The sequence below is a fragment of the Molossus molossus genome, unplaced genomic scaffold (genome assembly GCF_014108415.1).
Source record: "Molossus molossus isolate mMolMol1 unplaced genomic scaffold, mMolMol1.p scaffold_m16_p_6, whole genome shotgun sequence".
Taxonomy (NCBI): Eukaryota; Metazoa; Chordata; class Mammalia; order Chiroptera; family Molossidae; genus Molossus; species Molossus molossus.
The window spans coordinates 64,315,362-64,331,443 of record NW_023425399.1 but is presented as its reverse complement, the minus strand read 5'-3'; the positions used below and the strand labels follow the sequence as shown (position 1 = coordinate 64,331,443).

The 16,082-nt window shown below is 49.3% G+C and overlaps 1 protein-coding gene across 6 annotated transcripts in view; it reads left to right on the top strand.

Moving 5' to 3' along the window:
- The window catches only part of PTPRM (protein tyrosine phosphatase receptor type M), an 839,861-nt gene extending 826,536 nt beyond the window's left edge, over positions 1-13,325 (top strand). For 3 of the 6 annotated variants that reach the window (XM_036244603.1, XM_036244601.1, XM_036244600.1), the window contains 2 exons: positions 2,628-2,763; positions 12,586-13,325. In XM_036244603.1, the coding sequence (XP_036100496.1) occupies positions 2,628-2,763; positions 12,586-12,639 (190 nt within the window). In that variant the 3' untranslated portion in view covers positions 12,640-13,325. The remainder of the gene's footprint in view (positions 1-2,627; positions 2,764-12,585) is intronic. The other 3 variants (XM_036244605.1, XM_036244604.1, XM_036244602.1) reach the window with 2 other exon arrangements.
- The last annotated feature ends 2,757 nt before the right edge of the window (positions 13,326-16,082 follow it).

Sequence of the window (16,082 nt, the reverse complement as noted above, 5' to 3'; positions counted from 1 at the left end):
AGTAGTATATCCATTCAATATAATTATTTTCAATAACATAAAATAATAAACTGATACAACATGGATGATTCTCACACAAATAATATTAAGTGAAATAAGCAAGACATAAAAGAGTATATACTGTATGAGTCTACTTATATAAAATTTAAAAACAGACAAAAGAAATTTTAAGGTTCTTATTGATTTTAGAGAGAGAGAAGCTGGTTGGTTGCCCCACACACAGATACCTAGACGGGATTGAATCTACAACCTGGGTATGTGCCCTGACCGGGAATTGAACTGGTGACCTTTTGGTGGTACACAAGACTGGATGATGCTCAACCAACTGAGCCACACTGGCAGGGGCCAAAAGAAATTTTCTATGCTAGAAGTGAGAACAGAGATTATCTTTGGGGTATTGATGGTATTGACAGGAAGGAGTAAGAGAGGGGTCTGATCATGGTCTGTATTTTTATCTGAGTGGTGGTGGTTACATGGCATTTCCATTTGTAAAAATTAACCAAGATATATACTTAGCATTTATGGACTTAATTGTAGGTATTTTATACTTAATTTTAAAGAACTGATTTAAAACCTAATAATGAACTGATCAAGCTGACATATGAACACATGATTAATCTTAAAATCACAAAACAAGGAACAACTTGATATCTGTGCCTCCTTCCTTGATAGTATACTTATAAGGTATCCTTGTCCCCCTAAAAAATTCTTATAAACTCTGGAGCTAACTCCCAATTTACAGGAAATACAAGATTAGAGTGCAACATGTTAAATTATTCAGAGACACAGTGAATAAGAACCCAGAATATGGAGTGCTCTATAAGAAAAATGACCCCATTTCCCCAAGAAATAAATTGCCAAGAAAAAAGAGAGACAGAGCAAAGAGGAACCAATAGATTAAAATAAAGTTACAAAACGTTTCAACCAAATGCAATGCGTGGACTTTGCTTGGATGAGGATTTGAAATAGACAACCCCAAGAAAATGTCAGAAACAACCTGACATTTGTACAATGACTAGAAATTTGATTATATTAAGACAGTAATGTTTATTTATTTTAGCTGTGATGATGATATTTTGTTTATCTTTTAAAAGATCCCCACATTGGTTGATTCTAGAGCTGGTATAGGGATGAAACAAAATGAACCTGGAATGTCTCATGGTTCCAGAAAGTCAGGACGTGCTCAGAGAGAGGCCGGAGGCCGGGAAAAGAACAGGAGCCAGACTGATGGAGCTCTGCGGGTCTCAGCCGAAACAACTGCAGCAACAAAATGAATATCTATACTCATGGATTTTAGCTCATAAAATAGAATTAATATGTACGAGTCTAAACTGACATAAATAATAAAAATAAATAAGCAAATAACAGTTTTAAGTAGGGGAGAAGAGACAGCTCTCTCCACGTAGAATGCTGAAGGAGAAGGAGGTAGAAAATCAATTAGGCAAACACCACAGTGATCATTGTTGCAGACAGGATCCACGAATGTACACTAAAATCCATAGGTGAAACTTTGAAGAGAAACAAGATATTTGCATAATCCCAAAGTATCTTTCCCAAGATATGTATTAACTACAAAGAGAAAGGTAACATCTACACAGTGAAAAAAAATCTGCCAGAGACACCTATCATCTTAAGTGATCATAAGTGTCACCAGCAGTAAGACAGTTCAACATGAATCCCTTGAAGGATGCAACTGTGGTTTTTTTGCCAAAATGTATAACCCCATTTCTAAATGAGAAAACATCAGACAAACTCAAATGAAGGGACAGTATACAATTTGTATTTTGTAATGACTTCTCAAATTATGGATAGGGATCATGGCTACTTTCCACATCTACATCCGCTGTTTTGTATTCCGAAACATCACTGACCAGTACGCTTCAAAAGTGTCAAGGTCCAGGAAGACAAGGAGAGACTGAGGAGTGGTCACGGATTGGAGGAGACTAAGGAGACATGACAGCTGAATGCAAGATGGGATTCTGGAATGGATCAGGACCAGAAAAGGGACATTCATGAAAAAACGGGTGCCGATTGACTAAGGTCTTTTGTGTAGGTAATAGTTTTGCCGCAGCGTCCTGGTTTGATGATGTCCTGTGGTTATGTAAGATGTACACATCAGGGGAAGAGAGTATGCAAGTGAACTCTCTGTGCTATTTTGCAACGATTCTGTATGTCTAAACTTAATTCAAAATTAAAAGCTTTATTTAAAAAGAGATGCATAACGAAATACTAATGGCTATTTTTTAAGACCAAGTTTATCTTTGAACAGAACCCACACCCGTCACTGGTTTTCCTGGCAGGTACCAACGGAGGTATTCAATGAAATTTATCCACGGTGGGCCCTCCCTATGCAAATTGATTAGGTGCTGTATTCAAGTATATAGTCCAGGGCTGGGGTGAAGCTGGGGGAACAGGTGGTGCCAGGGTGTCACCTCCAGCCTGGTGAACCAGGGCCCAACGCTGAGGCTCCTGGGCTCCATCTGCTGTCATTGAAGGGTCGGCCCAGGCAGCGAGTCCCCAGCTCCCGTGGCAGCAGCACAGAGTCTCTCGGTTTAGGTGGCGCGACCCCAGGGTTGTGTGCAGTGGAAAGACAAACACAGCCCAACCGCCTGACTTCTCTTCCACAGAAACGGGGGCGGCCGCAGCGGGACCTTCTGCGCCATCAGCATCGTCTGCGAGATGCTGCGGCACCAGCGCACCGTGGACGTGTTCCACGCGGTGAAGACGCTCAGGAACAACAAGCCGAACATGGTGGACCTGCTGGTAGGCCCGCACCTGGGTCGGGCGCTGTCCCTTCCTCCTGTTTGCGGGGAACATTCTCAGAGGAAGAGGCTCATTTTCAAAAACATAATGTAATCGCTTTGCTTGCAAAGGTTTTCCTCCCTCTTCCTCTCTGCTTTGTCACAAAGTGACTTTCTCTCAGCGCATTTGAAATGTGAGAATAGTTGAAACTCACAAGTGAACATCCTTATTAATTTCCGTTCTTGGCAGTGCCTTCCACGTGGCTAAGCACTTAGTTTTCAGGAGAAGAAATAATCATAGCACACGAAATGCCAGATTTTCAAATTACATATCTTATAAATAGCTTAATCACCTAATATTTATCAAAGCTGTGAATTTCGCTTGACATCCAGAATATTGCACTTAATTAAGGTGGCCATAGCTGGGAAAGGGTTAGAGGAGTTGAGAAACAAAGGACCCAGTGCAATTATTTTCTTAGAGTGTTTCATGAAATCTCTTTGGCAAGAGCGCATGCGTACGTGCGTGTGTGTGTCTGTTGAAATACCAACCACTGTGATTCAAGAGATTCAAGAATAGTCAAATGGCTTAAAGGAAGAAGCTTTTAGACTAAGTTTCTGTACTTCTCTGTTGGCGGGGGAAGGATCTGAGGGAAGCAGTAGGACTAGTCCGAAGGTGGGAAGAAAGGCCTGGGGAGAGGGAGAAAGAGCTGCGCACTGCCTACAAGCAGGGAAAGCTCGTGTCCCAGCGGTCACAGCACCGCAGCAGTGGGATTAAAATTTAAAATATCATAAAGAGACTAAAGGGAGAGTTGAGATTTGAGATAAAGCTGAGGAAGTACCCATGATCCCCAGTCATTATTACAGCAGTACCCAGGCCGGGTAATGAGAGTGACCCATGACACTGACTCCTGGGACACATCCATGTCACTCCCCAGAAGCATCTGCTTTCCCCACATATGTGCCTCAGGTTTGATGAGCTGTCCTATTTCCAAGAAGCACGCTGCTGGCCAGGAGCCGGGGCCAGGGCAGCTGTGGCCAGGTGCAAACTCTGCCATCAGCGGTTACCGCGTTGGCTTCTATGGAAGGACTGTGCCCTCCCCCAGGTGCTCCTCTCTCATGCCTGCCCTGGGGGAGACCTGAACATCCAAATTCTAGTCCCAGCTCTGCTACTAATTCAAGTTGTACCTCAGACAAGTTAGCTTGTTCATTTAAAGGGAGAAAGATTTCCGTACTCTGAAGAGAAACCACGAGGACTAACTTGTCCATTTAAGTCTCCTTGGGCAGGGCACGCTCTCGGGCCGAGCTGTGTCAGTAGGGATGGTGTGGCCTATTGGAGTGATCCCACGTGATGATACGTGTGAAAGTGTTTGGAACCTGCAATTGTGAGAAAGGTGGTTCTTGGTAGTGCGGGTGTCCACAGGGCATGGTGGTCCTGAACAAGCACTGGGTGAGGTGTGCTGGTGGCTGGCAGTGGTACTTACGTGGCGCTTCCTGTGTGCTGGGCTCCGCTCCCAGTGCCTTCACATGCCACACATCTCAGGCGGATGGGCTGAAAGGCTGAGGAGTCCGTGGTCACTGGAACCAGAGGCAGGACCTGCCCTGAGTTTTGGAGTTCTTCTGCCTCAGGATTCTCCGTCTCCTGGGCCGGAAGCAGGTGAGGAAGGGCAGCTGGGCAGTCAGCGTGGCCTGAGTTTAAGACAGATAAGAAGGCTGGCAGAGGATGAAAACAAATGCACAAATTAAAATATTCTGTGACTTCATTTGGTATTTAACCTCCCTGATTCATGGACGGATATGTAGCTTCCAGTTTGGTATCTGAGCAACATTGACCTTGCTTAAAAAAATAAATGTCATTTCCCCTCAGTGCAGCCTAAATTAAGCAGGTCATTAGGACAGACCCTTCCAGGCCTGTCCTCTAAGGGCTCTGCCAACTGTGGAACAGAGTGATTCTTCATGAAGTGAATGGAGACCTGGGTGGTTGGGCCAGAAGGGAGCCTTTGATCCCCACTCACCACTTGGAGGTTTCTGTCATCGTGCATAATTCAACCAGAGAAAACAGGATGCTTTGATGCCCAGAACTTGGAAGGGTCAGCACCAGTTTTAGGATAAGGTCAGAGGCTAAGAAATATAGGAAAGTTTTGCAGTTTCCTGAGAAAAATGTGTGATAAATTTGTCACAGTGAATGTTGGCAAGGTAATGTCTGGTGACCGGAGAAATAAATGTCACAGTGCTCTTTGCAGTGGGCTTCAAGTTTCCTGAATTAAGTAAGGGCTCTTGTCATTCATTTGTTTTTTGCCTTTAAGCATAATTTCTTTAGTTTGGTACTCGTATGTGTGTATATATTGGCTAAGGGTATTCATTCAGGTCAGGATGATAAAATCTGGTAGAATTCTATTGGGTATAAAAGGCCATCTGAGACCTGAGTTTCTCCTAAGCACTAGACGTTGTACCAGTGGCTGAAAAGTACATCATCGCAGAACGGTGATGGGTTTGCCAGAAAGCTTCTGGGTGTACTTCTGTGCTGGCAACAGGGAGCCAGGTGGGGTGGGTGGGGAGCCCTGGCCTGGGCCCCTCCAGACCTGCTCATGATCACATGCAGAGGCCGAATCCGGTAGTGGTCCCCTCCACTGAGGCCCTGAACATTCTCCCACCGCCCCCTCCCTGCCAGAGTGGGATGAACGTGCAGAGGGTCCATCTCTATTTCCCTTTGAGCATCTGATTTTTCTAAATTGCTTCTGAGTTTGAAAATCCATCCATCTGTTTTGAAGCATGGCACTTTGAAGAGAAATCTAGAAAGCCCTGAAAGATTTATTCCTTCAAATTTTTAGTTTTGGGGCTTTGGAGAAACGCCAACTGATAGCGAGGAAGCAAAATAATTTATAACACAGAGTTTGATTTTTTTTTTTTAAATCCAGCAGTGCTGGGTATTTTTTTTTTTCTTACCCCCTTTTCAGCCCAGCTTCTAAGTTATCTATCTCTCCAACCAGCCTCCAGTCCTGTTCAAAGGACTGGGTCCCGGGGCAGGCCAGGACCCACAGCCTGAGACTCTGAGCTCCTCTGAAGCTGTGATAGTTGTGGGGAAACCAGCTGCTGCGACAGCAGCTTCCCTCTCACCTCTGTCCTCCTCACTTGGCTTCTGAAGTTTCTAGGCTCTGTTTGAACCGAAACAGCCTTCGGGGACAGAGCTTGCCTAGAGATACTGTTGTCTCCTGGGAGGTGTGGGAACTTTGGCCAAAGGTACCAAGATCGAGGTAATTAACACATAGTTAGCAGTGTGTGTGTGTGTGTGTGTGTGTGTGTGTGTGTGTGTGTGGAGAATATTTAGGATCTACCTAGTTTCAGCAACTCTCAAGTACATGATACTGTATTATTATCTGTGGTCACCATGCTGTACATTACATTCTCAAACTTCTTATAACTGAAAATGTATACCCTTGACCAACATCACCCCATTTCCCCTTCCCCTCCGCCTCTGACAAGCACCATTCTAGTCTGTGTTTCTGTGACATGAACTTTTTGTTATAATGGGAGCTTTAAAAAATTCCAGTCAGCCCACCCCAGAGACACTGATCCAATTGACCTGGGGCCCGATGATTCTAAAGTGCTGCAGGAAGAATCAGGGGTCAGCAGGGTCCACAGGCCTCCCTTTCCTGCCAAGCAGACTGCCTGCCCAAGCCCACTGCCCCACCTCCCCACCTCCCCACCTCCCCACCTCCCCAGCTCCCCACCTCCCCAGCTCCCCACCTCCCCACCTCCCCACCTCCCCACTCCCCACCTCCCCACTCTCCACCTTCCCAGCTCCCCACTCCCCAGCTCCCCACTACCCAGCTCCCCACTACCCATCTTCCCAGTTCCCCACTCCCCAGCTCCCCACTCGCCACCTTCCCAGCTCCCCACTCCCCACTCCCCACCACCCCAGCTCCCCACTTTCCCAGCTCCCCACTCCCCACCTCCCCACTCCCCAGCTCCCCACTCCCCACCTCCCCACTCCCCACCTCCCCACTCTCCACCTCCCCACTCCTCACCTCCCCAGCTCCCCAGCTCCCCACTTTCCCACTCCCCACCTCCCCACTCCCCACCTTCCCAGGTCCCCACTCCCCACCTCCCCACTCCCCACCTCCCCAGGTCCCCACTCCCCACCTCCCCACTCCCCAGCTCCCCACTCCCCCACTCCCCACTCTCCCCTCACCATCCCCACTCCCCACCTCCCCACTCCCCACCTCCCCACTCCCCACCTCCCCAGCTCCCCACTCCCCACCTCCCCACTCCCCAGCTCCCCACTCCCCACCTCCCCACTCCCCACCTCCCCACTTCCCCACTCCCCACCTCCCCACTCCCCACCTCCCCACTCCCCACCTCCCCAGCTCCCCAGCTCCCCACTTTCCCACTCCCCACCTCCCCACTCCCCACCTCCCCAGCTCCCCACTCCCCACCTCCCCACTCCCCACCTCTCCACTCCCCACCTCCCCACTCCCCACCTCCCCACTCCCCACCTCTCCACTCCCCACCTCCCCACTCTCCACCTCCCACTCCCCACCTTCCCAGCTCCCCACCTCCCCAGCTCCCCACCTCCCCAGCTCCCAGCTCCCCAGCTCCCCACCTCCCCACTCCCCATCTCCCAACTCCTAGCTCTCCAGCTCCCCACTCCTCACTCCCCAGCTCCCCACCTCCCCAGCTCCCCACTCCCCACCTCCCCAGATCCCCACTCCTCACTCCCCAGCTCCCCACCTCCCCACCTCCCCACTCCTCACTCCCCACCTCCCCATCTCCCCACTCCTCACTCCCCAGATCCCCACTCCCCACCTCCCCACCTCCCCACCTCCCCATCTCCCCAGATCCCCACCTCCCCAGCTTCCCACTCCCCACCTCCCCACCTCCCCAGCCCCTCACTCCTCACCCCCCAGCTCCCCACTCCTCACCTCCCCAGCTCCCCAGCTTCCTACCTCCCCAGCTCCCCACCACCCCAGCTCCCCACTCCTCACTCCCCAGCTCCCCACTCCCCACCTCCCCACCTCCTCACCTCCCCACTCCCCAGCTCCTCAGCACCTCTCAGGCTCCCTCCTGTGCTCCTGTTTGGACCAGATCTCTGCCAATATCTCATTACCTGTAATGCAGAGCTGGCCACCCAGACTCAGCCCCACTGTCCTCTTCGCTGTGAGCTTGCAGGCACTCCCTGCAAGATGGCTTGTGCTGTGAGCTACAGTTCTCCCCCCCTGAGACCACACAAGGAATCTACCAACTGTGTGTAAACTGCCCCTCTAGAGCACTACCTGTGACCTCACATGAAATTTGCAGACTATTAGAAAGGCAAGGTGTATGCATGTGTAGGGATACAGATGTGTGGCTGTGTGTGTAGGTGTAGCTGTGTAGGTATATGTAGGTTTGGGTGTGTGTGTAGGTATAGGTGTGTCTGGGTGTGTAGATGTGGATGTGGGTATGGTATATAGGTATGTTTGGGTGTGTAGGTGTGGATGTGTAGGTGGGTGTGTAAGTGTGTGTGTATATATGTGGGTGTAGATGGGGTGTACACATGCGGGTGTGTAGGTGTATATGTGGGGTGTGTAGATGTGGGTGTATGTTGGGGTTTACATATGGGTGTAGGTGTATAGGTGGGTATAGGTCAGGATGTACATGTGAGTGTAGCTGTGGGGTGTATGTAGGTGTAGGTGTGAGGATGTATAGGTATATATGTGGGTGTGTGTATATGTGGGCATGTGTATACATGGGTGTAGGTGTGGGGTGTGTATAGGTGAGTGTGCAGTTGTGGGTGTGCATGTCAGAGTGGAGGGTGTAGGACTCAGGAGGGGAATCAGAGATATGCACTCAGGTCCCCGAGCTGTGCCCCCACAGCTGTGGCGGGCAGTCTGAGGTGGCACTCCACCTCCTTAGGCCTGGCCCTAGGGCTGCCACACAGCCCTGAGGCTCACAGCCCTGGACCAGCAGCTCCTGCCCTGCACTCTCCTTAAGCCCCCAGTGGTCGGTATTCCTGCATCTTAAGGAAGCATTTGGGGTCATCTCTGTTCATGCTCTGTGCCCTGTCTCTGCCCCAGACTCTGGCCAACCCCCTCCACACCTGCAGGGCTCCTGGCTCCAAGGGGGTGCCCGGTAAATATTTGCTAAGTGACTGGACATTTCTTCTCTGCACCCAGACCCGTGTCCATCCTGAGCTGCCCCGGCTGTGCCCTGGAACCTGGGGAGGGCTGTGGCTGCAGGCCCACAGGTCTGACTAGGGAACTGGCACAGACTGCACGGGGCTTTGAGGGAAGACATTCTCCATGCATTTTTAAAAATATAGATGAGAGTAATGACCCGTTCCATTCATCGTCAGAGACACACAGCTGTCTTATCTAGGAGTCTCCTTGGCACAGTGGCTGGTTTCCCAGTTGACCTGGCCAGAAACAAGGAACCCAACGTGAGGACCACTTCACCCTCATGGTATCAGTCAGGATTTTTTCTACAATGAAGGATCTGTCAACACAGGATCCCACTGAAACTATGACACTTGTCTTCATTTCAGATGCAGGTGCCGCAGGGAGGGAAGCTTTAGGCAGATGAGCCCACAGCCTCTTCCCTTTGAACCTCGCTGGGGGCTGTTTGAAGGGCTGGAGTTCCTAGGCCCCCAGCTCCTCAGACACAGGCAGCATGTGACAGAGGCACAGTGGGCCCTGCAGGGCCCCCAAAGCCCTCACCCGGCCAGTGGGGACTTTGGAACATACCCTCACTTTTAGGTGCCTTTTCAGATTTCTCTTCTCCTTCTTCACGGGAACGAGAGGTGTGATCTGGAGTGAAAGTGGGTTGGGGTCTTTGAGAGGAATAGCGGGCCACCCTGGTACCAGCCACACAAGGATGAGCCTCTGCTCACATCACCTCTTCATGAAGCCAGCTAGTGCCACCACGTCGGAGAGCTTGAGACAGACGCATGGACGTTTTCCCCTGAAGCTCAGGGACACTCATGTGGTTTAATTATAAAGTTCAAAATCAGTGAGTTGAGAGGAAACCTTGGAAGACAGACCTGTATCTGGTGGTCAAATGTAACCAGTTTCCAGCCTAGGAAAACTTCGGCATTTCCTGAGGGGCTGCGGGGCGGGGCCACAACAAAGTAGGATCATTCTTCTCATTCCTCTTATTTTTCTGACTCCAAAAACAGTCATCACAGAATCTATGGGGACTGACAGCTTACTTAGGAGGGGTAAGTTGAGAGAGAGAAAATTCATTTGAAAATTATAGTCATGCCTACGACACTGACCCACACAGCAGCCCCTTGGCAAGGACGCCTGAAATCCTTTTTCCTCCCAGTGTGTGGCCTGAGGCCAGCAGCCACATTTTCTACTAAATGAAATTTCAACATTTTCATATGTTAAAAGGATGGTTTCATAGGCACTGAAATTAGTTGACAATTACGTTTGAACAAACTCATATTTATCCAATAAGGAATTGGATCTCGTTGATTTCCATGAAAAAAAAAAAAAAAAAAAGTTGTGTCTGTGATTCTCCAAAAAAAAAAAAAAAAAACCACAGGAAAAATGACTGGAGCACTTTCTAGCCAATAGGTTAGCTCGGTGATCTGACAACATCAGAATTCTGAAATTCAACTAGTTTCTTTTAAATATTCTGAAAATAAAAATACTGAAATGTGAATTACAAAGTATTTGTGACATTATGTAGACATTATCTTCAGTTCCCTTGGGCACATACCAAGGACCGAGATTGCTGGCTGTGGAGGAATTCTGTGTGGCCTTCGAGGAGCCGCCAGCTGGGCTCCCGGTGGCTGTGCCGGGTCACATTCCCAGCAGCAAAGTGAGGGCTCGGTTTCTCCACAGCCTCCCCAACACTCCATGTCCGTCCCTTTTTGTCTGAGCCATCCTGGTGGGTGTTACTGCACTGGTGTTTGATCTTGTGGCTCCTCCAGCATATAGACATGATCTGTTTACCTCTGTCTTCACCTCTGGATTGTACACTCCCTAAGGACTGGGGCTGTACCTTGAAATCCCTGGTCTCTGGCCTTTAATGTTTGTTGGGCTGAATCAAACGCTGCCAAACCCTTGCCATCATTTACATATATGAGCGACATTTGACTCCCCCAACTGTACGTCAGGTTCTGCACCAAAAGCTGGTGTATGTACAGACGAGCGATGGCCCTTGTCTTCAAATAAATAGGTTGGACTAGCGGGGCATTTAGAGAACAGATAATAGGTGAAGAAAAGGAAATTACAATGACTAATCAGGAGGCACATATCCAAAAAAAGTAGAAATTTATTTATTTATTTATTTATTTATTTATTTATTTCCATTTTTTGTTCAGGTAGAGTGGGGGGGGAGAGAGGAACAGAGAGAGAGAGAGAGAGAAACATCGATGTGAAAGGGACACATCGAGTGGCTGCCACCCGCACAACCGACCAGGGCCGGGGACAAACTGCAACCGAGGTACATGCCCTTAGCAGAACCGAACCCGGGTCTCTCAGGACCGCAGGCGGACGCTCTAACCACTGAGCCAAACCGGCCAGGGCTAGAAATTTATTTTTAATTAACTTGGCAAACCCAAAATTAAAGACCCATTGTGTTGAGTGATGAGTCAGTGGTGCTGATTCTCACAATTTATGGAAGTTTGCCTGTTACTGGGCTGGGAAGACAGCCTTACAGCTGCCAGCCCCTCTGCCCTGAGGGCACTCGCACCCTGGGCGGCTCCAGCCCCGAGTCCCTCTGCTTGGCTGAGGCCGCAGCCAGCAGGCACCCCTCGGTGCAGGGCACGGACACGGGTGCGTAACGCCCTCCCCTGCCACCTGAGGCCCCACGGGGTAGACCAGGACCTCACAGGAGTTTGCTCAGGCCAAGGCCCCTGACCTGAGAAAGCTGCGCTTAAAGAAAAGGTGAAGACACTGCCTGATCAAGAGCTGGTATGTGGTACCCAGAGGGCATCAAACATTTCCTCTCTCTGCCTTTTTTAAAACATCTCCTCTGACTGGGTTCATCGCCCTCTCTGTGCCTTTTTTTTATTCTGTTGCCTCTACCTGAAATGCCTATTTTAATGCGAATTAGGATGACCATGTACTTAGTCACTCAAACTGGGATGCTTTTCAGAGTGAAAGAGAATGCTAGTAATGCGTATGCCAGGAGAGCAGGCATAACCAGTTCTGCTGGGCAGACCACCACACTCCCACCTGCCCCAGCTCTGCATTTGTTCTCTCCCTCCATCCCTGCTGCCTCTGTCCAGGTCTTCCCGAAGTTCCCCTCTCCCTCCCACTACCCCCACACTGGAGGACCGGCCACGGCCTGCTCAGCTCAGCCTCGTGGCTTGTCCTGGATCTCTTGTCTCCTCCTCACTGGAGCATGGACTTCTCAGAGTCAGAGCCCAGGCCACGGTGCTGGGTACTTAAAAAGTGCTTTAAAAATTCTCATAAAATGGAGGAAATTCTGCTGACCAAAATCAAAGGGAAAGCTGAGCTAGGAGTGAAGCCACGTGTATTTGCCGAGGCCTCCGAGGCCTTCCTCCAGCGCTCGTCTTTCCTCGTGCCCCAGATTCCCCACGCTGCGTGCTCAGCGTGCTGATGTCCAAGCAAATGTGTGTGTGGACAAACACGTGTATGTGTTTCAGTTGTCTAGAACTTTCCAGGAATTCCAGTGAGCATAGATATCAAAATACCTTTCATCAGGCCTCCTGGGAACATCTACAAACAACAAACAACGGCAACCTTTGTGGTTCGGAACCATGACTTTCTCATTTACTTCTGATTCAAATCCTTCTGTCTGATTTCTTCCGATTGAACCCCTAATCTGGCATAATTGCTTTACTAGAAACAGCAGTCAGGTATTATAGAGCTGACATTATTTCCTTTCTGTTTTCCAGGATCAGTACAAGTTTTGCTACGAGGTGGCCCTGGAATACTTGAATTCTGGCTGACAGCATCCCAGCTCCGCAGACCAGCCCTTTCATCCCACAAAGCCAGGGCGTTCGATGGCATTTGTGCAGATGAGATCTGGACTTCTCAATATGCTTATTTTGCTTTGCATAATTGGCTCTTTTTAAGAGCCCAAGGAAGTATGTATAGAACTGCTTGCACTGCCGATTCCCAGTGAAGCTGCTGCTGACACACGCAGCACACAGCCGCCCAGGACCGGGCTTCGCGGCGCCGGCCTGTGCGCGCGGCGTGGACAGCTGGTAAATTGAAGAGCACAATTATATTCTTATGAAGGAATTTGTACCTTTGGGGTATTTTATTTTGTGGCCTGTGAACCTTTGTTATTGTTACAGCTGAGTGTACATTTTTGTTCTGTGGAGAATGCTACCTGGCATTATGATAATATATTATTTTAGTTAATATTTGTATTTTAACATGTTGCAATAATATAAGCTTATTAGCTTTCCAAGACTAACAGATAAACATATAATGAACAAAGACATGTTGTGTGAGTTGTTGTTTCTATCAGATTTGTATTGTTTCCAAGGGAAAAGCTTGGGAGGAATTCAGTTCAAAAATGCAAAGCTCAACAAATAGATTCACAGATCGAAAGCTTTTCCATATGTTTATATTGTAAATATTTTTGATTTCATCAAATTATTTATTCATTAAAAGAAACTTTTGTGAAGCACAATGAGTGACAATCATTTTTATTAAGTCCAGGAAATGATTCACTGTATGTTGTTTTCTTGTGTGAATTTTCAACTCAATAAATAAAGACCAGTGACCAGTCGTGGCGTATTCCGAGTGTCCCAGCGCCCAGGTGCTGGGAGCAGCCATGGTTACTCCAGGTCACTGGCGCAGAGACTGAACCTGGAAACTGTTGGTCTGGAGCAGGTAGCGTTGACATTTTCGAAACAGAACTGTTGGCGGTGAGTGACCGAGGCCCATCCTGGGCGGCTCCCCTGGTGCTGAGGAAACCAGCCGCATGGTGGCCGGGCAGGGAGTCCTCACCCAGTGGGCAGGCGGGTGCAGAGGGCGCTGGGCCCAACGCCAGGGCGATGCCTTCGACCGGGAACCGCCTCCCCTCTTTCTCTCTTTCACCTGTTAACTGGGGTAACACCCGTCCTCCCCAAGCCTCGTTTAAACCTGAAACTTGGTGAGGGAACACATTTTAAAGAGCTATAGGATCAGAGTGCACTTAAGAGGACACAAACCTAAACAGTTCCTGGGCAGGGCCTGCTCTACCCGAGGGCTCTGCCTGAACTCTGAAGGAGGAAGAAGCTATGCTTGGACTTACAACATGAATTTACACTGAGTTCCAACCTGTTAAATGATGACCAGTAGCTGGTGGGAAAAATCTTTATCAAACAGCAGTCTGTGCCAGAAATCCTGCAGGGCACTTTGCCAAGTGGCAGCAGCTCCTCCCGGGTACAGTTATGGAGCCATCGTACAGCTGAGAAGACTCAGGTGGGAAGAGATTAAATAACCTGTGGGAAGTCATCCCGGCGGGTTGGCTACCGGGGCCCTCAGAGCCCAAGGAAGCAGAGTGAAGCAACAGTGGCACAAGCACCTTGTGACAGCACGTGGTGTGGGAAATCCCACTCCTGCTGAGACAGGGAGACAAGACCCATCACCCACTCTGCAAAGTGGGGAGGCCCGAGGGTGGTGCAGGAAAACCACCTGCCCTGGGGATCTGGGTGAGCAAGGACGCCTGGTGGAGGTGTTCAGCGAGGAGACTGGAAGGGACATCTGCATCTTAGGCCTACATGACTTCACTGTGCTGTGTGCGACCCATGCTGCCTGACCGATGTCGGTTCCCAGCTCACACCAGGGGGTGGACTCCGCACATGCTCCAGAGGAGCTGGCTTGTGCTGAGCTGAATCTGGACTAATTGCCTCACTGCTCAGGCTTCTCCAGGACGACGGCCTCTCACCATCCTCACCCAGGTCTCTCTGGTAAGCTCATAAAAGAGTAAAGCTGACTGTGGCCCTGGCCCATGTGGCCCAGTAGTTAGAGTGTCAGCCCGTGCACTGAAGGGTCACAGGTTCAATTCCCAGTCACGGGCACGCACCTGGGTTGCAGGTTTGATCGATCCCCAGCCCCAGATGGGGTGCATATGGGAGGCAGCCAATCTCTCTCTCTCTCTCTCTCTCTCTCTCTCTCTCTCTCTCTCTCTCTCTCTCTCTCTCCCTCCCTCCTTCCCTCCCTTCCTTCCACTCTCTCTAAATTCAATGGAAAAAAATATCTTCGGGTGAGGATTAACAACAACAAAAAAAACTGCTATAATGAACCTCATCATAGAGATGAATCTGTATGGAAAGCTGCATCCATAGTACGCCAGCTGGGCCTCGACGTAGAAGAGCGGCGGCCCTCAGTCCTGCTGCGCATGGTCACGGCTGTGGTCTCCATCCTCAGCCAGGGTGAACGAGACGCCTTTTTACCCGGGCTGAAGCGGCCGTGAGTCTGCCGATGCAGCCGTCCGCTAGCCGACCCCTGCATTGTCCACGCCACTGCCCTGCCTCATGTCACACTGAAGCCAATAGTTTACTCTAGACTTTTGGATCACTTGGGTTTGTTTTTTTTCTTTCACTTGGTTTCACCTCTTAGCAGAAATAGTGATAGAAAAGAAGGGACATTTTGTGGCTTTTTCTAATATCCCATGAGCCTTGCAGCATGGTTAAGATTATTATTACTTTCATTTTACTTTTAATCTTTATTGTTCAAAGTATTATAGATGTCTCCCCTTTATTCCCCCATTGGCCTACTCCTCCCCATTCCCACGCCCTCCTGCTTTCCCCAAATGATTGTCTGTGTCCACTGGGTATGCATATACGCGCATAATTTATTCTTCCCACCCCTCCCACCCCTTTCCCGTTGAGGTTTGTCAGTCTGTTCCCTACTTCCGTGTCTCCTGCCACCCCTCACAGCACTGTTGTCTGTGTCCGCTGGTTGTGCCTACATGCATATAAGTTCTTTGGTTTATCACTTCCCTCCCTCCTGGCCCCTCCTCTGAGGTTTGTCAGTCTTATCCCTACTTCTATGTCTCTGGGTCTATTTTGTTCATCACCTTATTTTGTTCATTAGATTCCATAAATGAGATCATGTGATACTTGTCTTTAACTGGCTTATTTCGCTCAGCATAATACTCTCTATGTCCCTCTACTGATGGACACGTGGGCTGTATGCAGATCTTGCCTGTTGTAAAGAGCGCTGCTATCAACATAGGGGTGCATATATTCTTTCTAATTGGTATTTCAGGCTTCTCATTACTTTTTATACACAGAGTAAGTCTCTGGTCATTGCAAACAAAAGAAGCCAATATCTCAGCTAAATGTCCCTTCTCCTGTGCATTGTGGCCGCCTCCGCCCCCCAGACACTTCCATGCCCGTGACTGCTGTGAAAACCAGCTGGTCCTGCCCCTGACTTCCTACCGTGGCCCTGC